Source organism: Budorcas taxicolor, chromosome 14 (genome assembly GCF_023091745.1).
Source record: "Budorcas taxicolor isolate Tak-1 chromosome 14, Takin1.1, whole genome shotgun sequence".
NCBI lineage: Eukaryota > Metazoa > Chordata > Mammalia > Artiodactyla > Bovidae > Budorcas > Budorcas taxicolor.
In genome coordinates this window covers 80,200,897-80,225,439 of record NC_068923.1, presented here as the reverse complement: position 1 = coordinate 80,225,439, position 24,543 = coordinate 80,200,897, and the positions used below count along the sequence as shown (strand labels likewise).

The 24,543-nt window shown below is 38.5% G+C and overlaps 1 protein-coding gene across 1 annotated transcript in view; it reads left to right on the top strand.

Moving 5' to 3' along the window:
* Window positions 1–24,543, top strand: part of CPQ (carboxypeptidase Q) — a 565,709-nt gene that overhangs the window by 363,576 nt on the left and 177,590 nt on the right. Inside the window, exon 5 of the mRNA XM_052651954.1 lies at window positions 9,427–9,538. Within this exon, the coding sequence (XP_052507914.1) occupies window positions 9,427–9,538 (112 nt within the window). The remainder of the gene's footprint in view (window positions 1–9,426; window positions 9,539–24,543) is intronic.

The following is a 24,543-nucleotide window of genomic DNA, read 5'->3' as shown; positions in this document are numbered from 1 at the left end:
ATATACCATGCCTAACAAAATTCTGGAACACAGTGGTCAGTGAATGGTCGTAATAAGTGAAGTTTTATCCGGGCACAGTAATAATATCATAGTTGGATTCAATCACAGGAAAGATGGTCATCGAGGTATAAGTTGCCTAAAGTCTCTGTCTCTCACGCCTCCCCTGAGAAGGTTTAAGTGCAATGTTGTAACTCAGCTTTTCTACTCCTCCCATCCTCTGAAGTGAGGCAGCTTATCCTGTAGTTGCTTAGACCAAGGGAGGAGGCATGCAGGAGCATAGTTCTTTCACTTAAAAGAATATCATCTCTAGTTGCAACCAGTCCTGACTTCTGGATAAAACTCAATCACCTCCATTTAATCGGAATAATTTCCTTCCATAGAGCCTCTGCTGTGCCCCATCCACAAATCAATGTTTAATCAATTTCAGCCATTTCTTCCAATACACTACAACCACATTTTCTAAATCTACTGGAGACTTGGTTTTTGTGAATCACAGATAAATTAGGCCCATCTTGGTTTTCCCTCCAACATCAGCTCACAGAATTCAACTAGAAATAGGCATGATCTTCATTTTCTGAGGCGAATGAGAGGGCCCTGCATGGGTAAGGGGGTCCTGTAGGATGGAAAGAGCCTCTTTCAGAAGCAGCTCTGTGATGCATGAGCATTTGGACAGATGGACCATTTTATTGTGACCCACAAGCTATCAACACCCAAAAGCTTCACTAAACAAGGTTTAATGATAAGAAACCAAGTCAAGAGGAGATAAGATGTTTGCTGGGTTATTTCTGAACACCCTATGTGTCAGGAGCCCCATTCTATTCTGCAAACCACCTGGTCTGTTCATTGGGGAGGATAATATCTGTTCAAACATTGTCCCCTTTGTCTGTTCTAGGCAATAGCATGAAACATTCAGCAACTGCCCTCTGAAAGCCAAGTCTTTGTCTCTGACAGGAATTATGAAACAGATTTCTTGAGAGGTGCCTACCCACCTGTGTTTAGATTCTAAATTTTGGGAGGATTGTGGTAGCCACAGTAGCTGGGACATGCTGAGGGAAAAGTCTGTTGAGGTTATGGAGACTTTTCAAAGCACAGTTTCCCCCTTTAAATTGGTTTGAATAAAACAAGAACTCTTGAAAACTGTCATAGACTTTGGACAAGATGGGACCTTGAAAGATTTTATTTATTCCTGTGTCCTATTTTAGAAACCCTCCAAGGAATGGAGTTTTCCATAACCTTTTCCCTGTTACCTATTTTTTTTAACTTCTACAAAATCCTTCCATCAGAAAGTTCTTGATCGTTTCTATGACCCTAAATGCTCACTGCTGCAGCCCAGACCTGTTCCTTTGCTCCATCTTCTGCTGCTCATATCTGCCACAGAGGGTCCCATCACAGCTGAAGCCCATTATTAGATCACTTCTTGGCTTCTCCTTTAAGGCTAAGTAATGAGAAGGTTTTCCTTCTCTTTTTGTAGGTCATATTTTTCAACTGTTTAATGAATTTTGTTGTTGAAAATTTGATCGGGGATTTCCTATGTCTGGAAATGCATTAGTCCTTGAACTCTGTAGCCCTAATACTCCTCCCTGCTAGCTCTTTAAATACACAAAATAAAATGAGACAAAGAGAATGAAGCAGCTGCAAACAAAACAAAACATCACAAAACTAAAAAATAAAACCACCAGATTTGTCATTCTGGCTTTTGATTGAGCAAAACATTTATAAAATGAAGCATGCTTCGGAGAGGTTAGCATCTCATTTATTGAAGATTGATCAACAAGAACTTGGTCAGGTTTAGGTAAATGCTTATACAACTCACAGTTTAAAATGCAGACTGTGAAAATCTAGGCACACCAAAATGGCAAGGGTGAGACAGTACTGGCCCCCCCTTTTTTTAAAGGTAATTACATGGTTATTATTGTAGAGGAATATAAATACATATTTTAGCTTTTATTCTAATTTTTTAATATAAATTTATTTATTTTAATTGAAGGCAAATTACTTTACAATATTGTATTGGTTTTGCCATACATCAACATGAATCCACCACAGGTGTATACGTGTTCCCTATCCTGAACCCCCCTCCCACTTCCCTCCCCATACCATCCCTCTGGGTCATCCTAGCGCACCAGCCCAAGCATCCTGTATCCTGCATCGAACCTGGACTGGTGATTCATTTCATAATTGAAATTATACATGTTTCAATGCCATTCTCCCAAATCATCCCACCCTCTCCCTCTCCCACAGAGTCCAAAAGACTGTTCTATACATCTGTGTCTCTTTTGCTGTCTCGCATACAGGGTTATCATTACCATCTTTCTAAATTCTATATATATGCGTTAGTATACTGCATTGGTGTTTTTCTTTCTGGCTGACTTCACTCTGTATAATAGTACTGGCCCTTTATTCATACAGTTGGCTCTCTGGGTCTGCAGGTTCCACATTCACAGAAATCAATCAACTGCAGATCAAAACTATTTGGGGAAAAAAATTCCAAAAAGCCAAGCTTGAATTTACTACAAGTTGGCAACTACTGGTATTTGCATAGCATTTATGTTGTACTAGGCATTATAAGTAATCTAGAGATGATTTTAATGTCTATGAGAGGTTGTGCATAAGTGATCTGCATGTACTATACCATTTTATATAAGGGACTTGAGCATCCATGGATTTTGGTATTTGCTGGGGGCCCTGAAACCAAAGGGAAAATGTTAGTAGCTCAGTCATGTGCAACTTGTTGCGATCCCATGGACTGTAGCTCCTCTGTCTGTAGAATTCTCCAGGCAAGAATAATGGAGTGGGTAGCCATTCCCTTCTCCAGGGTATCTTCCCGACCCAGGGATCAAACTCAGGTCTCCTGAATTGCAAGTAGATTCTTTACCATCTGAGCCACCAGGAAGCCCAACAAGCTGAATTTAGAAAAAGCAAAGGAACCAGAGATCAAACTGCAAACATCTGCTGGATCATGGAAAAAGCAAGGCAATTCCAGAAAAAATATCTACTTCTGCTTCATTGGCTATGCTAAAGCCTTTGACTGTGTGGATCACAACAAACTGTGGAAAGTTCTTAAAGAGATGGGAATACCAGACCATCTTACCTGCCTCCTCAGAAACCTATATGCAGGTCAAGAAGCAACAGTTAGAATCGGAGATGGAAAAACAGACTGGTTCAAAATTAGGAAAGGAGTATGTCAAGGCTGTATCTTGTCACCCTGCTTATTTAACTTCTGTGCAGAGTACATCCTGTGAAATGCTGAGCTGAATTAAGAATAAACTGGAATCAAGATTGCTGGGAGAAATATCAATAACCTCAGATATGCAGGTGACACCACCCTAATGGCAGAAAGCAAAGAGAAACTAAAGAGCCTCTTGAAGAAGGTAAAAGAGAAGAGTGAAAAAGCTGGCTTAAAACTCAGCACTCAAAAAACTAAGATCATGGTGTCCTATCCCTCCACTTCCTGGCAAATAGATGGAAAAACAATGGAAAAGTGACAGACTCTATTTTCTTGGGCTCCAAAATCACTGCAGATTGTGACAGAGCCATGAAATTAAGACACTTGCTCCTTGGAAAACAGGCTATGATAAACCTAGACAGGGTATTTAAAAACAGAGACATCACTTTGCCAACAAAGGTTATTATAGTCAAAGCTATGGTTTTTCTAGTAGTCATGTATGAATGTGAGAGTTGGACCATATTGAAGACTGAACACTGAAGAATTGATGCTTTTGAATCAATTCAAAAGCTGGAGAAGACTCTTTGAGAGTCCCTTGGACTGCAAAGAGATCAAACCAGTCAATCCTAGAGGAAATCAACCCTGAATGTTCATTGGAAGGACTGATGCTAAAGCTGAAGCTCCAATATTTTGGCCACTTGATGGGAAGAGCAACTCACTGGAAAAGACCCTCATGCTGGGAAAGATTGAGGGTCGAAGGAGAAGGGGATGACAGAGGATGAGATGGTTGGATGACATCACTGACTCAGTGAACATGAGTCTGAGTAAACTCCTGGCCATAGTGAAGGACAGGGAAGCCTGTATTGCTGCAGTCCATGGGGTTACAAAGAGTTGGACACAGCTGGGCAACTGAACAACAGCTGGAACCAAACACTCTGAATATACTGAGGGAAAGATGACTGTTATCTGGTGCTTATCTGTAACTTTGGAGATCATTGAGTCATTATATTTCAATAACTTTTAATATGCTACTAAATACAATAATCTTAGGTTTTACAATTATAGTTGATCTCTAGTGGACTTTTAGAAAGTAATGCAAACTTTTTTCATGCTTTAGTGACAAAATTATGATTGTAAGTAAATACAGACATTTTCCATATTTTTCTTTGCAACAGCTGAAATGAATGAGATAAATCTGACCTTTAGTGTTTGTTTCAACTCACTTTAAAAACTATCTTTGATAACTCTTGCTATGGTTTAACACAGCACACATACCAAAGACTCTATTTAGCATGTATATGCAATCTAAAGGAGGATGAGAGGGTTACATGTCTTCTCAGTGTCAGAGATAGAACACCACCATTGCCTGCGAAGCCCACTGTCTGCCCTCTCTGATGGTCTCTTCCTCTCTGCCTGAACCTCATCTGATATAAACACTCTCCTAAGTTTCATTTACTATGACTTTGCTTTTTCTTCACAATTTTATCATATTTTTTATGCAGTGCAAAAGATTACTTAACTCACTGAATTTTGCAGTTTGTGTTAGGGAATCATACTCTTCTATTTCTTCTTCAATTTATTTTCTTCTTTCTTTTCCTTTCATATTTCTGTTCTTGTGTTCATTTATAAATGTAGCTATAGGTAATTTTAGCTACTTTATAATATTCCGCTGTATGACTGTATCATAGCTTATTCATCTCACTGTTGTTGGACATTAGGGTTGGCTCTAGTTTGAAAGAAGGGTCCTGGATGCAGACGTATTTGCTCCCTGCTTCCCAGCAGCACCAGTCGTCATCTGTACCCCTGCGTCACGAGGTGGGCTCTCAGGGCTTCTGCCCTGCTCTCAGTTTTTCCTGTCAGCACCTAATGGAATCTTGTGGAAAAGATCTGGGAAACGGATACCTAGAGCACTTATATAGGAGGTTCCCAGGGTTTCTAAACTCTCATGTTAACTCACACTCACCCTTGAAGAATTTGTCAGCATTTCATTGTCTTTATTCCTGCTTTTATGCCTGTTACCTCTCCCTCTACTCTCTGCTAAAGGAAGACTGTATCCCACCTCTCCTTAGATGAGCTCCTTATCCTCTGGAATTCAGTTCCTCTGACTGAATGACAATCTGAGACCTCTGACGGGCTTTTAAAAAGTTACGATTTTCGAGATTATCCCGATTTCTCATTAAGGTGGGGGCAGAATTCTCCGAGGCTGTCTATGATTTAGGAGGAAGCAGACTGATTTTTCTTCCTCTTCTTGCCGCCACCATGCTCTATCCCCTTTCTCTGCCTGATTTTTCTTTGTAGTACTTGAAACTATCATTATATTTATGTATTGCCCATCTCCCTCACGAGCACATAAATTCCATTAAGGCAGAATATTTGTTTTATCTATTTCTATGTCTCTGGCTCTTAATAGACACTCAATTAAAATTGTTGGATAAGTGCAGGTAGGAAAGCCCAAAGAGCAGGACCTTTTCTCCAGTATTTTGCACCTACCTGTTTTCATAAGAATGTACTTCCTCTGAAGTTCCTCTCTCCCTTGTTCTGCCATGTTTTTCATATGTCCCATTTCAACTATATTCTTATTCATCTTTTAATCAAGCAAATCTGATTGCCTTCAGTATCTCCATATACCCTAATAACAGAGAAGTGGGGACCTGTCCCTGGACTGCTATCTGTCTACCCCTGATTTACTGTGTCTTTGCTCTCAGACTCACAGCTGGCCTGCAAGTGTTTCTGCACCACTGCCAGTCTAATTCTTCATCCTGGCAGGCTGTCATCCAGGGTATCTCTGCCCTGCTGCAGAAGGCCCTCCCCGCTCCCACCCTAAGGCCAATTCTTTGGTGGTCAGGACTAATGTGTGCCTCACAAACAGCAAACTCTGTCTTTCAGAGCATTGCGGTTCCCATCCTGCCCTCATGTTTGTTGTGTTGTGGCTGTTCTTGGCTCCTGCTGATGGTTTTAATCATTTTTACTCAGTACTGCCTTTAGAAGAGACGGTGGTGAGAAGGAAGTTGGAGGGCGGGGAATTGGTCAGTGCTCTGCTTGCCTCGGTGAGCAGCACACAAGAGGGGTCGATGGGTGGGAGCCCCACTTCTCTGTTGGTTCTAGGCCATGTTATTGCTTGAGGAGCTCCACTTCTGGCAACAGAACCAGTGCATTCTCCTATCTTTTATAAAGTGATCCTTTTTCGTAAATCTGGAGTTTACTGTGTCTCAGAGTTGTGTGTTTTTGTTTTGTTTGCTTAAATCAGATCCAAATGTGTTACAGCTGATATTCATTTCTGCCTGACCCTGGCACAAGACGTAGTGACTTTGTTATGTGTTACTGGGTTATCCTTTGTGAGACTGCACTAAGGAATGCTAAACAGACACCACATTAACTGAGACCCCCTGCACTGCTATTTCCCAGGTATAGGTTGAAGCTTTTATGATTAGGAAAATTCAAGTTTGTTAAACATGTCGCTGGATTTGAAGTAGTTTTCTGTCATCACCTAGTTTTTGAATCAGTTAATATTAAAATTACTGTCTCTTGATGATCCCCAGTATATTCTTTTCTGTAAGAAAAAAAAAAAAAAGTAAAACAAACTCTTATAATCCAAATGGTTTGTAATCATTCTTCCATATCACTGTGCCAAAGTCCTTATCCTGTGAGATAACATTTACTCCCCTATCATTCAAAAACACTTCCATCTTTGAACTATTAGTTTAAGTAATAATTCTGGATTGGAGAACAGAGATATTTCAGAAAACAGAAAGAAGTATGATTGTAAAAACAACCTCAATTATTCCAAAATCTGAAGCTTCAAACAATAGCTGCCTTGATTTACTGACTCATGTATTATATGAGAAAAAGTTGATTAAAACAGATTTTGACACTTTTTATCCACTGGAACTTGAACTTCATTGGGAAAATGGTTCTGAGGGGGTAAGCATGTTGACTAATTGGCTTGTTCATCCCACAGGGGATTATACCACTTTCTGAACCAGAATTTCCTGCTATTGCAACATGTTTTTTCTTTATTCTTTTTTTTGCCTTAGAAGCAATCCATTTGGGTTCATTACATGGCCGTTTGTTAGTCTGGGGCATTGTGCTTGTTTGTGACTACAGTGAAGTCATAGTAAGTCAGGACTGTCTGTATACACAGAGTCAATGGGAGATCCTGCAGCTGCTCAGGGAAGACGGCCGTGCTATGGGTCACTCTGACATTTGAAACCCCAAATCATGCTTTCCCAAAGTCCTGGGGCACTTTCATGTTGATCATCAAGAAGATTTGTTCAAGTTTGGTTTGCTTATTTACTGTATGCTATTCATAGGATCAGACTGTTGAACTTGGTTTTTTAAGCTTTTTATTGAAGTGTAATATTCTCAGTATTGAAGTGTAAAATTCTCAAGCTGGAATTAAGATTGCTGGGAGAAATGTCCACAGCCTCAGATATGTAGATGATACCACTCTAATGGCAAAAAGCAAAGAGCCTTTTGATGAGGGTGACAGAGGAGAATGAAAAACTGACTTAAAATTCAGCAGTCAAAAAACTAAGATCATGGCATCCAGTCCCATCACTTCATGGCAAACAGAAGGGGAAAAATGTGAAAATAGTGACAGATTTTATTTTATTAGGCTCCAAAATTACCAGAGGCAGTGCCTGCAGTCATGAAATGAAAGGTTCTTGCTCCTTGGAAGAAAAGCTATGACAAACCTAGACAGTGTATTAAAAAGCAGAGACATCCTTTTGTTGACAAAGGTCCATATGGTCAAAGCTATGTTTTTTCCAAAGCTATGGTGGTTTTTGTTTGTTTGTTTGTTTGTTTTTTGGTGGTTTTTCCACCGAAGCATCAATTCTTCAGTGCTTAGCTTTCTTTCCAGTCCAACTCTCACATCCATACATGACTACTGGAAAAACCATAGCCTTGACTAGACAGATTTGACTAGATATGGTTGACTAGATTAGTCAACCACAGACTTGACTAGTATTTATAATCACACTCGATATATGAGAGTTCCAGTTATTCCACTTCCTCACTAATATTTTCTATCTTTTTCATTTTAGCTATTTCAGTGGATATGTATTGTGGTTTAACATATATTTCCTTGTTCATAATGAACCTGAGTGACTTTCATTAGTGATTTGTGTATCTGTCTTTGAGAATTGTCTGTTCAAGCTTTTTTTCCCATTTTTCTATCATTTCACTCTCCTTTTTGTTACTGTTTCATAGGGGTTCTTTATATAATCAGAATATGGGACTTTGTTGAAAATATGTTTTATAAATATTTTCTTCTCTGTGGGTTGCCTTTTCGCTTTTGTAATGGGATCTTTTGATGAACAAATATTCCTAATATTTTTAAAGTCCAGTTTATTATTTTTTCATTTTATAGTTTGCACTTTTCTTATCCAGTTTAAGAAATCTTTGCATACTCTAAGTTGACAAAGCTATTTTCTGCTTTCCTCCAACATCTTTATTTAAATTTGTAATTCATCTGACTTGCTATTCATATATTGTATAATCCAGAGATCAGTATATAATTTCCATGTAGATATCCTGTTAGCCCAGCATCATTTTACTTGGTTTTAAACTTGTTTAAAATATATCTATGAAATTTAGTTTTACTGAGATATTTTTATATTTTTCTAGTGATAATTATTAATGATTCTCAGAAAACAATTTAAATCTATGATGGTGTAAAATTTATAATATAATCTATAAATTTATTTAGCATGTAAATTGAGATATTTCTTAAAAGTTATTCTGTTTAATTAGACTCTAGTTTGTAGTACCAGCATATTTATTCAACACTAGAGTGATTTATAATGCACAAACACAATAATTAAAAACAAATTAATTGTTCTTGCTTTTTCATTTAAATTCAATTCAACACATGTTTATTATTTGTCTGCTAGAATTTGGGACAACTGAGAATATGGTTGAAGTTTTGAGCTCTATCTGCATGTCATTTAGGTTTCAAGCCATATAATAAAGTTGTCAAACATCCATCAGTAATAAATAATTCTTCTTTAGCATTCAAAATTATATTAATAGAGGTACAAGATGAGAAGTTTTATTCCTATTAAGATGACCTTATACCCCTTATGTAATACCTCTATACCAAGTTTTCCATTAGCAATGACACAGTTCTTTTAAAAAGTAAAAATAGAAAAGAAAATATAAAACTTCTTTTCTGTATTTGGAATGCCTATGAATGCTTCTTCTTTGATGTCATTTCTGCTTGGTTTTTATTTTTTTTCTCTTTTTATTATTTGTTCTAGGTTGTACTGGTCAGTGGACATCTGGACAGCTGGGATGTTGGGCAGGGTGCCATGGATGATGGTGGTGGAGCCTTTATATCATGGGAAGCCCTCTCGCTTATTAAAGATCTTGGTAAATATTTAGAAAGTAGTTAACCAATGTGTGAGGTTGTCAGTGGTGATGTTTAACTCAACACACAAAATGCTCAGCAGATTAGTTGCTGTGGAATGTTCAAAGATTCTCCTGAGGTCTGTATGTTTTTTGTCAGTTGATTCCCAGAAAAGAACTAATTTGTCCCCATGAAGAACGAAATTTTTATTCAAGTGTCCACCAGACAGCCAAAGTATCAAATATAATCAGCCACTGGGGAAAATGAACAAGCTAATAAAACTGCAGCAAATGCAACCGCATCAGCTAGAGCCTATGTAAGGAAACCATAAACAAGTGGAAAGAAAAATCAGTAGCTCGCCCACTTCCTTTTCCTTGTTTAAAGACATCACCTAGCTGCTCGGATAGCTTTGCTGCACTCATCTTTCCATATCTGGAGTCAAGGCGAGCAAAGTAGGCCTGGAGGAATGATTCTTTTCACCACAGTGAGGAATCCAGCATGAAAAACTGGACCTTGCAGGTTAAACTAGACATGGGGGGAAAATGGATAGGCATACAGAGCAAGAACTAATTGTGAAAATAGTTTATTTTGATGACCCTATTTGCAAACAAAAAACATACATTTCCTTTTTGTGGGCTGGTCAAGAGGTGGATTTTAAGTGAGGTTAGAAATAATCAAACAATCTGTAATGACAGTTCCATATCTGAATCAGACCAGTGGTGGTTTGGAAAATGCCTCATCAGCAGAATGTTTCCATTGTGACTGTGGAGTTTCAAATGTCATAGAGATCAGAGCACTCCCTTTGGTGAAAGCATTCCATTGCTTACTTAAATACCCATGTGTTCAAATCTAAGCTTTGCCTCTGACTTTTAATGAACCCTTGAAAGTGAAAGAGGAGACTGAAAAAGTTGGCTTAAGGCTCAACATTAAGAAAACTAAGATTATGGCATCTGGTCCCATCACTTCATGGGAAATAGATGGGGAAACAGTGGAAACAGTGGCTGACTTTATTTTTCTGGGCTCCAAAATCACTGCAGATGGTGCTTGCAGCCATGAAAATAAAAGACACTTACTCCTTGGAAGAAAAGTTATGACCAACCTAAATAGTATATTGAAAAGCTGAGATATTACTTTGCCAACAAAGGTCCGTCTAGTCAAGGCTATGGTTTTTCCAGTAGTCATGTTTGGATGTGAGAGTTGGACTGTGAAGAAAGCTGAGTGTGCGGAAGATCAATGCTTTTGAACTGTGGTGTTAGAGAAGACTCTTGAGAGTCCCTTGGACTGCAAGGAGATCCAACCAGTCCATCCTAAAGGAGATCAGTCCTGAGTATTCATTGGAAGGACTGATGCTGAAGCTGAAACTCCAGTACTTTGGCCACCTCATGCGAAGAGTTGACTCATTGGAAAAGACTCTGATGCTGGGAGGGATTAGGGGCAGGAGGAGAAGGGGACGACAGAAGGTGAGATGGCTGGATGGCATCACCAACTTGATGGACATGAGTTTGAGTGAACTCTGGGAGTTGGTGATGGATAGGGAGGCCTGGCGTGCTGCGATTCATGGGGTCACAAAGAGTCGGACACAACTGAGTGACTGAACTGAACTGGACTGAACCCTAAATCAGCTCTTTAAATGATTTTTTATCTTTTTGGGGGGACTTGAGCCCTGTTTTTTTAATTAACTAATTTATTTTAATTGGAGAATAATTATAATATTGTGATGGTTTTTGCCATACATCAACATGAATTGGCCACAGATATACAATTGTTCATCTTAACAATAGACTACTGAAATTGTCTTGATGGGGGCAAATCTTTAGTGTATAATTTTGATTTATATCTTACTTGTGTTTTAAAAATGGAAAAATGGAAAGGTGATTGTGCAATTTCTTTACTTCTAATTAGACCAGTGTCTCGCAACCCTGGCATTATTGCTATTTGGGGGCAGATAATTGCTTTTTTTTTTAAATTGAAATATAGTTTATTTACAATGTTGTGCCCATCTCTGGTGTACTGCAAAGTGACTCAGTTATACATATATATGCATTCTTCTTTTGTATTCTTTTCCAATATGGTTTAATCACAGGTTTATTTCGTCGAGTACAGTTCTCTGTGCTATACATTAGGACCTTGTTTTTTATGCATTCTAAATTCAGTAGTTTGCTCTGCTGTGAGGTCTGTCCTGTGCATTTTAGGATGTTTAGCCTCATCCCTACTAGATGCCAGTAGCACAACTCCCCTTGTCCCCAAGTTGTAACAGTGAAAAATGTCTCCACCTTGCCAAATGTCCCCTGGTGGGTTGTGAATGACCTGAATACAAGGTCATTTTTTTTAAATGAACTAATTAGTAACTTTATATTGTTTATACTTTAAACATCATTACCATACTGAGCACCTACTATGTGAAATCATTCTGTGAAAGCTGAGCATACCACATACTCTCTGTTCTTAAGACCCTTAGAATATAATTGAAGACATTCATTTGCACCTACACACATAGTTATAAAGATAAAATATCAAGTCTGCTTTCAGAATTGGGTAATATTTGAAAGATAAATTGTCCAGCAAATAAAAACAGAAACACGCATTCCTTCAGAGATCTGGGAAACTCCACATGTAGATTCTTTCCTCTTCTTCCTTAAAAAAAAAAAATACCCTTGGCTATCTGCCCTTAATTTCATTCCAGAATGAAGTGGGTTCGAGAGATGAGGCAGGCGACTATCAAAAATTTTCCTCTCCATGGGGCACAGATATTTATATTGGAAGCTAATTTTAATTCAGTGTGTTCCAGCCAGCTTGACTGGAGTCACAATGGTAGTGTAAAAAGAGAACTAGGCCCATCTCCGTTAGATTTTTAGGTCACTCTGTGCCACAGACTGCTTTCTTGGCCTGGGGCAGGTCATTTGGACTCTGGATTTGTTTTCTTCATCTCTCTTCAGCTGTTAGCCTCCAGAGTGTTTTACCTGCTCTGGTTGTGCAGCCACTCAGTCATGTCGTGCTCTTTGTGACTCCACGGACTGCAGCACGCCAGTCTTTCCTTGTCCCTCACAATCTCCCAGAGTTTGCTCAGATTCATGTCCATTGAGTGAGTGATGCCATCCAACCCCACCTTATCCTCTGTCTCTCCCTTCCTCTTCTTCCCTCAATCTTTCCCAGCATCAGGATCTTTTCCAGTGAATCAACTTTTCCCATCAGGTGGCCAGAGTACTGGAGCTTCAGCATCTGTCCTCACACTGAATATTCAGGGTTGATTTCCAAAAGGATTGACTGGTTTAATCTTGCTGTCCAAGGGACTCTCAAGAATCTTCTCCAGCACTACATTTCAAAAGCATCAATTCTTCAGCGCTCAGCCTTCTTTATGGTCCAACTCTTACATCTGTACATGACTACTGGAAATACTATAGCTTTGACTATATGGTCCTTCATCAACAAAGTGATGTCTCTGCTTTTTAATATGCTGTCTAGGTTTGTCATAGCTTTTCTTCCAAGGAGCAAGCATCTTTTAATTTCATGGCCACAATCACCATCTACAGTGATTTTGGAGCCCAAGAAAATAAAGGCTGCAACTATTTCCATTTTTCCCCATCTATTTGCCATGAAGTGATGGGACCAGATGCTATGATATTAATTTTTTGCATGCTGAATTTAAGCCAGCTTTTTCGCTCTCCTCTTTCACTTTCATCAAGAGGCTCATCACTTCCTCTTCACTTTCTGCCATTAGGCTGTTATTATCTACGTATCTGAGGTTTTGGTATTTCTCCCTGCATTCTTGATTCCAGCTTGTGATTCATCCAGCCCAACATTTTGCATGATGTACTCTGCATATAAACTAAATAAGCAAGGTGACAGTATATAGCCTTGATGTACCCCTTTCCTAATTTTAAACCAGTCCTTTGTTTCATGGTGGATTCTAGCAGTTGCTTCTTGACCTGCATACAGATTCCTCAGGAGGCAGATAAGGTGGTCTGGTATTCTCTTCTGTTTAAGAATTTTGCACAATTTGTTGTGAGCCGCATAGTCAAAGGCTTTAGCATAGTCAATGAAGCAGAATTAGATGTTTTTCTGGAATTCTCTTGCTTTTTCTGTGATCCAACGGATGTTTGCAATTCTGTCTCTGGTTCCTCTGCCTTTTCTAAATCCAGCTTGTACATCTGGAAGTTCTCAGTTCACGTACTGTTGAAGCCTAGCTTGAAGGTATTTTAGCATTACCTTGCTAGCATGTGAAATTAGCACAATTTTATGGTAGTTTGGACATTCTTCGGCATTGCCCTTCTTTGGGATTGGAATGAAAACTGACCTTTTCCTATGATCGCTGCTGAGTTTTCCAAATTTCCTGGCATAATGAGTGAAGCCCTTTCAGAGCAGCTATCTTTTAGGATTTGAAATAGCCCAGCTGGAATTCCATCACCTCCACTAGCTTTGTTTGTAGTAATACTTTCTAATGCCCACTTGACCTCACATACCAGGATGTCTGACTCTAGGTGGGTGACCACACCATCATGGTTATCTGGGTCATTAAGACCTTTTTTGTATAATTCTTCTGTGTATTCTTGCCACCTCTTCTTAATCTCTTCTGCTTCTGTTAGATCCATACCATTCCTGTCCTTTATTGTGCCCATCTTTGCATGAAATGTTCCCTTGGTATGTCTAATTTTCTTGAAGAAATCTCTAGTCTTTCCCATTCTCCTGTTTTCCTTTATCTCTTTGCATTGTTCACTTAAAAAGGCTTTCTTCTCTCTCCTTGCTATTCTTTGGAACTCTGAATTCAGTTGGATATATCCTTCCCTTTCTCCTTTGCCTTTTGCTTCCCTTCTTTTCTCAGCTATTTGTAAGGCCACCTCAAACAACAATTTTGCCTTCTTGCTTTTCTCTTTCTTTGAAATGATTTTGGTCACTGCCCCTGTACAATGTTATGAGCCTCCATCCATCGTTCTTCAGGCACTCCATCAGATCTAATCCTTTGAATCTGTTACTTCCACTGTATAATTATAAGGGATTTGATTTTGGTCATACCTGAATGGCCTAGTGGTTTTCCCTACTTTCTTCAGTTTAAGTCTGAATTTTGCAATAAGGAGCTCATGCTCTGAGCCACAGTCAGCTCCAGGTTTTGTTTTTGCTGACTGTATAGAGCTTCTCCATCTTCAGCTGCAAAGAATATAACAATCTGATTTTGGTATTGACCATCTTATAATGTTCCTGCGTAGAGTCATCCCTTGTGTAGTTGGAAGAGAGTGTTTGCTACAACAGTGTGTTCTTTTGGAAAAAGTCTGTTAGCCTTTGTCCTACTTCATTTTGTACTCCAAAACCAAACTTGCTTGGTACTCCAGATATCTCATGACTTCCTACTTTTGCATTGCCATCCGCTATGATGAAAAGGACATCTTTTTTTGGTGTTAGTTGTAGAAGGTCTTGTAGGTCTTCATAGAACTGTTCAACTTCAGCTTCTTTGCAATCAGTGATGGAGGCATAGACTTGGATCACTGTGATGTTGAATAGTTTGCCTTGGAAGTGAACTGAGATCATACTATTGTTTTTGAGATTGCACCCAAGTACTGCATTTCAGACTCTTCTGTTGAGTATGAGGGCTACTCCATTTCTTCTAAGGGATTCTTGCCCACAGTAGTAGACATAATGGTCATCTGAATTAAATTTGCCCGTTCCTATCCATTTTAGTTCACTGATTACTAAAATGTCAATGTTCACTCTTGCCATCTCCTATTAGTGTCTTTTCTAGGCTTGAATCTTACTTCTTTCATCATGGGACCCTAAATCACTGTTAATTGAGTTGCATTCAGTTGCATGAATAAATGCATGTAATCGTGAATTGAATTATCTTTCTGCAGCTTTGAAACTACACTGACTTATTTGCTTTTGAAAGTAGTAGTAAGTCTCCTTCAATTCAGGATTTAACTCTTCTATAGATATCTGAAAACCTATGTAAATATATGAATACAACTCTAAAGAGTAACATTTCTTTTGAGTAGGTGTTAAGAGACAGCATGCTATACTGTTAAAACAACACTATGGAGCCAGACTGCCTGGGTTCAAATCCCATCTCAGCCACTCACTAACATGTGGCCGTCAGTAAGTTACTTTCCCTTTCTGTGCTTATTTTCTTACCTGTGAAATGGAAATAATAATAGTTCCTATCTCACAAGGTTGCTCTGAAAATTAAATAATCTATTTATATAATGTACTTAAAACAGAGCCTAACCCATCCCCAAAACTCAATAAAGTAACTTTTATTATTTAATAAGCATGATCTAACAGTACTGTATTTTTTACTTAAGGGATTTTTTTTTTTTATTTTTTTGTCTTTAACCTCTGATCTGCTCAGTGATTGCCCTGCCTCCTAACTTAATATGTTAATTGTAACTCTAGGGCCAGATGCTATGATATCCCTAAATATCCTTTTCATTTACTGTTGAAGTCACCGTCCATTGTATTATGGAAATCCATTGACCTCTGCACTGTTCTCCACTTTCATAGTAAATTTTCAAGAGTCTAAATTTCTCCTGGTCATCTTCTGCTTCCACTTTCTGCTTAAGTTGAATGCCCAGAATCCACACTACATCTCATATTCTGCAATTGCACCTACTGAGTCTTACTCTTTAATTTTAAAATTAAAATTAGATTGTGGATTTATGTTTATAGATTACCTATGTATTTTAATATGAAGAACTAGGTCTAACATGTGACTGATGCCTTCTAGATGAAAATTACTGATTTACTTGAATGAGAGCTAGCACTTTGGGCTAGAGGCCAAGAAATGGGTTCATAATTATGTTACTTAATTACATTGAGTCCAGGCTATTTAGTTGGTGAAATATGAAAGCTCTATGGCAATCTGTTTTTCCAAGAAAAGTGAGACTTCTTTTGGCTGCTGTCCCTTGGACAATATGTCATGCAGAATGCATGTCAAAGTCCCTCAGTGGGGCTTGTTAATTTGAAGTGTTGGTCTAGTGGGACTTTCTGATATTTAGGCATATTGTTCTAAGATTCATTCTTCATGTCTCTTCTCTCACTACTTTTATAGATTCACTCTTTTGCGCAAGCCATCAGCTAAAACCAGATTCAATTAATCTAACAGAAGAGATATTTGTACTTTGCAAATGTAATCAGTCATTTCTGAGTAACTGTCAACAGAAGGCTATTTGCTGTGAAATGCTATTGAATACTTTGTTGTGTTTGTGGTTTACTGGACTTGAAACTCAGTGTTTATTTGAAATGTCATTTCCTGGAATGTTCTGGTGTCAGTGGACAAAGCCTGTAGCCAAAGAAGTTATGCTTCAAAATGTTCATTTGGCACTTGAATAATAGACTACCATCCATCCCCAAATTCTTCCAACTTTACCATTTTCCATTAAGTTAGAATTTTTAATTTTCAGGCCTAAACAAAGGGAAAAAATTACGGTACTACCTGGTTGTTGAAATGTTGGATATATGTGAAACATCTTTTTAGAGAAATTTTAATGTGAGTATCTTGACTGTAATTTTTATAGAGTTGGAAGTCTGTGTGTTAGAAAATATTTTATTCATATTTCATTGAGTCAACAAATATTTAATATACTGATTGAATGTCAGTGTGCCAGATACCTTGCAACAAAGAGGAATGAGACACAATCCTTGAAGTCTTTGAAGTAAGAGAGACATTTAGTTTAAAAATTGCAATGAAATTGTTATAAACACTTTAATTGAAATATGTGCAAATTACTTCAGGCAGCTGGTAAAGAAAGGGACCAGCATGGCTTGTCTGGGTCAAGGCACCTTCACAAAGGTGATATTTGAGCTTTCTTTTATAAAGATAAATAGAAATTCTTGAAGCAAAGGGGGCACAATGAAGGATTCCCAGCAGACTGTAGAGCTTCCAGTGCTGTGCATCGTTAAAAATGAGGAGAAAACTGTTGACAGTTAACAGTCATGGGACTGTGGGGAGAAGGGAGGATTTGCAGAATTGCAAGAGATGCTCTTTTTACCTCCTATACATATATACCATTAGATTTTTTAGTAGTAAAGTTGTGTTACTTTATTAAGGGAAAAAACCCTCAAAATTAAAAAAAAAAATTCTTGGTATTGCCATCACTATAAATAGTCTGCTAACAGGAACTACAGAGCAGAGGTATGAAGTAGGAAGAATCACACGTGAGTCATCAAGCCTTCCAGGCCCAGAAGTATACACAGCCAAATGCATGCCAAGGCTTTGGTGTAGTTAGAGCTTTATGGAATCATTTCTAATGCAGCAGGTTGCCTCTTAGAGGTGAGGACCCATCCAGGAAAAGGGTTTTCTTCTCCCAGGCCCTCGTCAAGCCTCCTTGGAAAAGCCTCAGGAAGTTCAATCCAGAATATCTGAGTTAGGGATATGAAAAACTTCCAAGAGAGGGACACCTGAAGGGTAGAGCCAGTGACAGAGAAAGCCTGAAGCCAGCTCAGGACTAGCCCACATCTAGAAAGAAGAGCCCATTGGAAAGAATCTTCTCTTATGGTCAGATAAGTTTGGGAAACTCCCTCTTGGTAATTTCATTATTCATTAAAACACATTTGTTGGGAGAGTCTTCCGTGACTCAGATGAGCTTTGGAAGTGTTGCTCTGGGCCATTGCCTGTGTTGGCAGAAGTGAGGAAGAATCCAAGAATGCTTGCTGAGGTACAGTTCATGGAACTGAGTACAAATGGCCATGGATTTATTTTCATTCTAGATTTTGTGGGTTGTCTTTGGGCTCTTGTGTTTGCCAGAATATTGACAAGATATAACCATGTAATGGTTCCTGAATTGGCATGGGAGAGATTATTCTTTTATTATGTCTTGAAGAGCATTTGTACCCACCCAAGTGCAAATTTAACCTAATACATAACTTTATTTCTGTACTATCTGAGCCTATTTTATTAAGATGAATGTAGTATTATTGGAAATGTTTGACATATGCTGAAGGCTCTCTCTGCCAGGTTTTTCTATGGCTCCAAGTACATTAGAATTTGTTAGGATTTATTTTTTCTAGGAGGAATTTTTATCTTAAAACATTCCACAATGTTTAAATTCCCTCCTCCCATTTTAGATGCTGTTCCTCTGCAATTATTTTGTGAACACAATTATTTAGGAAACTTACAGCCCTGGGAAAGATTTCCTATTATACCTCAATCCCTTTAGGAAATAATATGTCTGCTTCTGGAACTCTCCATTAACTTGGAAAAGAATTAACTTAGAAAAAAATGTTTTCCCCAACATTACACTTTATTAATTTGAATTTTAATGTATAGATGGTTGTTTGCCTTTTTTTTTCTGAACAAATTTTGGTCTTGATATTTTATGATTATATTTAGTGATGCAAATACCTAGAACAATGGAAGAAGTAAAAACTGTGAGTTGCTTGCTTTTTCTCTTTTTTGTGTAAAATCTAAAAGTAGATTTATAGTAAGGGGACATTTATGGCTCATTCTCATGATCTTTAAAGGATGGTACTCTCATTTTTATTCAGCTGGTTATTTCCTCTAGTGGCAGGTTATGTAATGTCTGGCTTTACCTTAACACTTGTGGCGGATACATATTTTTGCAGCTGGGAATTGCTGAGAACTTTTCTTAAGGTTTGAACATATTGATAAGTCTCAGTAAAACACTTTGCATCTTTATATCTCATTCAGATAACATAAATATTTCCACTGGTGTGTGTAAATGTAACTGTGTAGATTGATCTTCCAAATGTGTCATGAGATAAAGTAAGATTTATTAAAAATGAATCACTTAGAAGGTATCCTACCTTTTAGTTTGGATGTGATAGGGGAGATTCTGTAGTCCTTTTCAAGCCTTAGACTACATTAATATTGCTGTTATTATTTTATCAGTTAGCTAAAATATACCATTTCTTTGTAAAAATAGACAAGACCTTGGCCCAGTGACATTCAGCATCATGACAAATTCCTCACTGTCTGACAGAATCTGGAGGGGTGGCAGATGAATGCTGTGAGAGGAAGGGTCTCGGGGGGCCCCTCTGGAGCATACTCAGCTTCTCCCACATCTAATTTGATTTGGCCTATATGCCTTAGAAAGCTAAGAAATGTGGTGTTGGTAAAGGAAATGGAAGCTTTAAAAGTTGCTGCTATTTATCCTGGAGAAGAACAGCTATGGAAAAACAGTAATGGTATCCTTAACACCCCAGTGGATTTCTTCCCACTCAAGAATGGGATCCATATAAGCCCAGGGCAGGCTGTCTCAAAAATGGAGGCTACCTCATTAAAACAGTGTCATCACAGTGTTGCACAACTTGGCTCACAAGGAGATCTCCTCCTTCAGTAGTAAATGTTGAACACCCACTTCATGGTCAACAAATAAAAGGGATAGGACACAGATCTTTCCATCAAAGAGATCACAGTCAGGAACTGGTAGCTTCACATGGACAGAGATTTGAGTCAAGCCTTGAATGGGTGGGAGACAGGAGAAGAAAAGACAAAATTAGAGCTCAGGAAAGTCCATGGTTTTGAGGAGTGGAGGACGCTTTTGTAAATCTAGAGCAATAGGTGAGTGAGGAGTGGTGGGAAATTAGGGTCAGTTTGTAAAAAGGCATTGGACACAAAGCTCAACTTTGGAGTTGGTGTTCTAGGTAGTAGGAGCCATTGAAGATTTTAAGCATGGGATTGACTTCTTCTAAAGATACTGGGTAGGCTGTGGGATGAATAGAATGGAGACACAGGAAAGTAGAGTCAGGGAGATTCCAGCTATACAGAGCCTGGAAAACCAGAGTTTGGGAGTTACTAAGCAAAGTTTATTTGCCATGTAGCTGACAAGCCAGCTTCTACCTCTCGATGCTAAATATACCGAAGAGGAAGTGCTGGGGTTTCCAAGGATGCTGTGTTCTTTGCCGACACACTTCTCTGCATCCTGCTTAATGCTACATTTTGTGAAAGCTGAGGTCTACTGAGCTTAGAATGAATTCCATTCCAGTAAGTGTGCCTAAAAACAGAAGTCTGCAGACCAAGAAACAAGGAAATATATTATGAACATCTGCTTGGACCTTGGGAGATAAGGATTTAGTTTAGTTCATTTTTAGGCACCACCAACCCTGTGAACATCCTCAAAATCCAGCTCTAGGGATGGAGAGTTTCTACTGGGTGTGTGCCAGAAATGATAAGTATTAAATTAAGTTGACTATTATAAGATTACTTGTTTGTGATCCTGCTAATGCCATCCTCATATTGGATAAATCATTGCTAACGAACTGATGCCCAGTCCATGTTCTTGTTTGACCTCAACATCTCCAGACTGTACCATGTGACCCAGATTTCATGGACTTTTTAGCCCATGAAATCCTCCTTCCTTAACCCACAAATAACTCAGAATCTGTAGGCAAATGAGAGGCAGCATGGAGAGTAGAATACGTATACCCTGCTTGTTAGAGTATTGAGGGTTCAAATCCTTCTATGCTACTTAGTAGCTGTATTATGTTGAACAAATTTATTTAACCTTTAAATCTCCATTTCCTCTTCCTTACCATGGTAACAGCTTATCTTGAATTGTTAGAGGATAATTTGAAATAATTTAGATAGTATCTGCCCCCTCAACTAGATCATCGGTAATAATAACTATGATTATTAGATGCTAATTGCCAAAGCAAAGGTGGATATTCTAACAGAGGGTATAACCTTAGGATTGACTTTGTCTCTCAAGGCTTGATGTCTGTATTCTTTGCACAGTTGGGGTTGGCTGGGGTCATCCCTAAAGCAGAGAAGCCTCATAATGAAAGAACAGTAGTTGGCTCCAATGAGCCCAATTCACATACCATCACCCCAGGATAGCCCGCATCCATGAGCATATATAAGGCTAATCTATAAGGCTGATTCTCTCCTCATTGCTGTAGAGAAGGGCACTAAATAGATGCTTCAAAAATGTGACACAGAATTAAAGTAACATGCACAGCATATGGGAATGGAAAGAGCTCCATCTTTTTTGTGTGTCTTTTTAGCTTTCTGCCAATATCCTTAAGCTAGTAATACCGTATTTACACAGACTTATAATAGCTACCAGGGAAGCCCTGTATAATATCCCTGAAGAAAAATAAAATAGTAAAATCAGGAAATAGCTGTTGAGAGCAACATAATCTACTACAAAGTAAATTGAAATATAGAAAAAACTTAAAGCGGGGAAAACAAAGAATCAAATCTAGTTCTTACTCTTATAACTAAATTCTCAAGAATATTTCTGCTTTTTAATATAATAAAAAAAATCCTGCACTTTCCGGTCATTCTCAGAGGATCATCATGCATAGAAAACTAAGGACAATGGCCACTAATGCTTGAATTATTGTTCTTTCTCTGTAATAATGGCATATTTTAAAAGAAATATATTTAAATTGTAATTGAAAGTATTCCAAGTTATGGCTTTGATTAATGTGTATAGAAAAACATGTCAGGAACTGTTTCAAAGGCTGTATTTTTGTTCTCATCACCATAGACCATATATCCACTTAGCCATACCATATTCAGTTGTTTCAGGCAGCACTTTAGAACAAGGGAAGATTTTATGAAGTGATTCATACTAGAATTACTCCTTTTTAAAATTTATTTATTTTAATTGGAGGCTAATTACTTTACAATATTGTATTTGTTTTGCCATACATCAACATGAATCTGCCATGGGTGTACAGGTGTTCCCCATCCTGAACCCCCCTCCCACCTCCCTCCCCATACCATCCCTCTGGGTCATCCCAGTGGACCAGCCCCAAGCTTTTTAATCTTTGCTTTTTGGTATTTGTTATCAATTTTGTACCTTTAAGAACCCAATCTTCAGTACCCATTTTTACTTGGGAGCGAGATTACTGGCTTGACTGCTCTCTCCCCCTTTGGACTCTCCTTTTTCTCCACTAGGTCGCCTCTGTCTCCTCCCTCCCCATTCTCTTCTCTACCCAACTCTGTGAATCTCTGTGTGTTTCAGATGGTGGAGAACACTTAGGGAACTGATTACTGGCTGGATCTGTCTCTCTCCTTTTGATTCCCCCCTTTTATCCTCCTGGCCACCTCTGTCTCCTTCCTCCCTCTTCTTTTCCCTGTATAACTCCATGAACATCTCTGTGTGGTCCAGACTGAGGAGTGCACATAAGGAAGTGATTACTGGCTAGCTTGCTCTCTCTTCTTTTGATTCCACCTCATCTCATTCGGTTCACCTCTAACTCCCTTCTCCCTCTTCTCTTCTCCATGTAACTCTGTGAATCTCTCTGAGTGTCCCTCATTGTGGAGAAACTTCATCTTTAACCTAGATGTCTTATCAACAGTGCTGTATAGAAGGAGAAGTGTTGAGATTACTGTAAAAATAAGACTGAAAACCAGAAGCAGGAGGCTTAAGTCCAAATCCTGAGAACACCAGAGAACTGACTCCAGGGAACATTAATCGACAGGAGCTCATCAAATGCCTCCATACCTACACTGAAACCAGCAATTAGAATTACTCTTTTTATGAAAGATATGTGTGAATTCATCCTTTATAGTTGAATAATTTTAGGTGGAATCATTTGAGTATCATTTTAGCCACAAATAAAATAAAGAGCAGAATTTTCGAACTTTAGGTGTTGCAAAAGAAACCAGTGGTTAATTTAATAAAACATTAGTTTTTGGTAAAAATGGAAAACATATATCAAAAGAGGCCCATATGTTTTCACTTAATATTAATATAATAAACAGACATAAATTAAACAACATACCAGCAAACATTAATTGAACATCTAGAAGAAAAGAGGAGAGAATTAATACATGAGGAATATTTCCTGTGCACCAGTTACATCACATGACCTTTTTCAATCCTCAAAAGAGCCCTTTGATGTATACATCATTATGCCTGGAAGGTACACTGGACTAAAGGCTAGATATAGCCTTTAGTTCCTTAGCAAGAAAATAGATGACAATATGCTTGCAGGACTGTTACATAAATCAAACACAATGTAAGCATATGCATATCTATCAGACTTGTAAAGATGAAAACTCCATGCCACAGATGTTGAAGAACACTGAGGTGGCGATGCTGCCACTGATGGTGGCCATCTCACAGACTTGGAATTCAAACAGAGCGCTTCAGTGAAGAAGTGATTTGGGAGGTAGGGAGACAAGGCAACCTTAAAGCGGTGGTAGTAAGAAAAAGCTTCAGTGATGTCCTACAGCGTTTTATAATGGTAGCATCATTTTACTAATTACAAATGTATAACATTCCTCTTTCTAAGAGTCAACAGTAGCAGTGGATATTCTTGCTTTAGGGACTTAAATGAAGGAGAATCAAGTGAGATTTCTCATCCAGGTCTCCTTAGATTGATGTGAAGAAGAGAGGAGATGCTCCTTGACTTCAGGATGAAATAATAATGGCATTTAGCTTGCTAGAGCACAGTGTCCCAAGCTCTGAGCAACGTGTGGGGTATGCAGTTCTCACTGAGTCTGGAAGGTAGAAATTACTATTATTCCTTTTACAGATGAGGGGCCTAAAGCTGAAGCTGGTTACAATTTCTGCAAAAGTAGAAAATCTCTTATTTCTTTTTCTTAATGTTTTTCTTTTTTTCTTTGCCCCCTTGTTTTTAAACAAATAATTCAAATATTTGGAAACCGACATAAGATAATAAACACCAACAATCCTCCACCCAGATCTCATAAATGTTAACAATTTCAAATATTTGTTTCCGAACCTTAGTTTAAAAGATGTTAAACATATATAGCTTTTATTAGGAGAAGGCAATGGCACCCCACTCCAATACTCTTGCCTGGAAAATCCCATGGACGGAGGAGCCTGGTAGGCTGCAGTCCATGGGGTCGCCAAGAGTCGGACACAACTTCACTTTCACTTCTCACTTTCATACATTGGAGAAGGAAATGGCAACCCACTCCAGTGTTCTTGCCTGGAGAACCCCAGGGATGGGAGAGCCTGGTGGGCTGCCGTCTATGGGGTCGCACTAAGTCAGACACGACTGAAGTGACTTAGCAGCAGTAGCAGCAGCTTTTATTATGTTGAGGTATGTTCCTTCTATTCCTGCTTTCTGGAGAGTTTTTATCATAAATGGATGTTGAATTTTG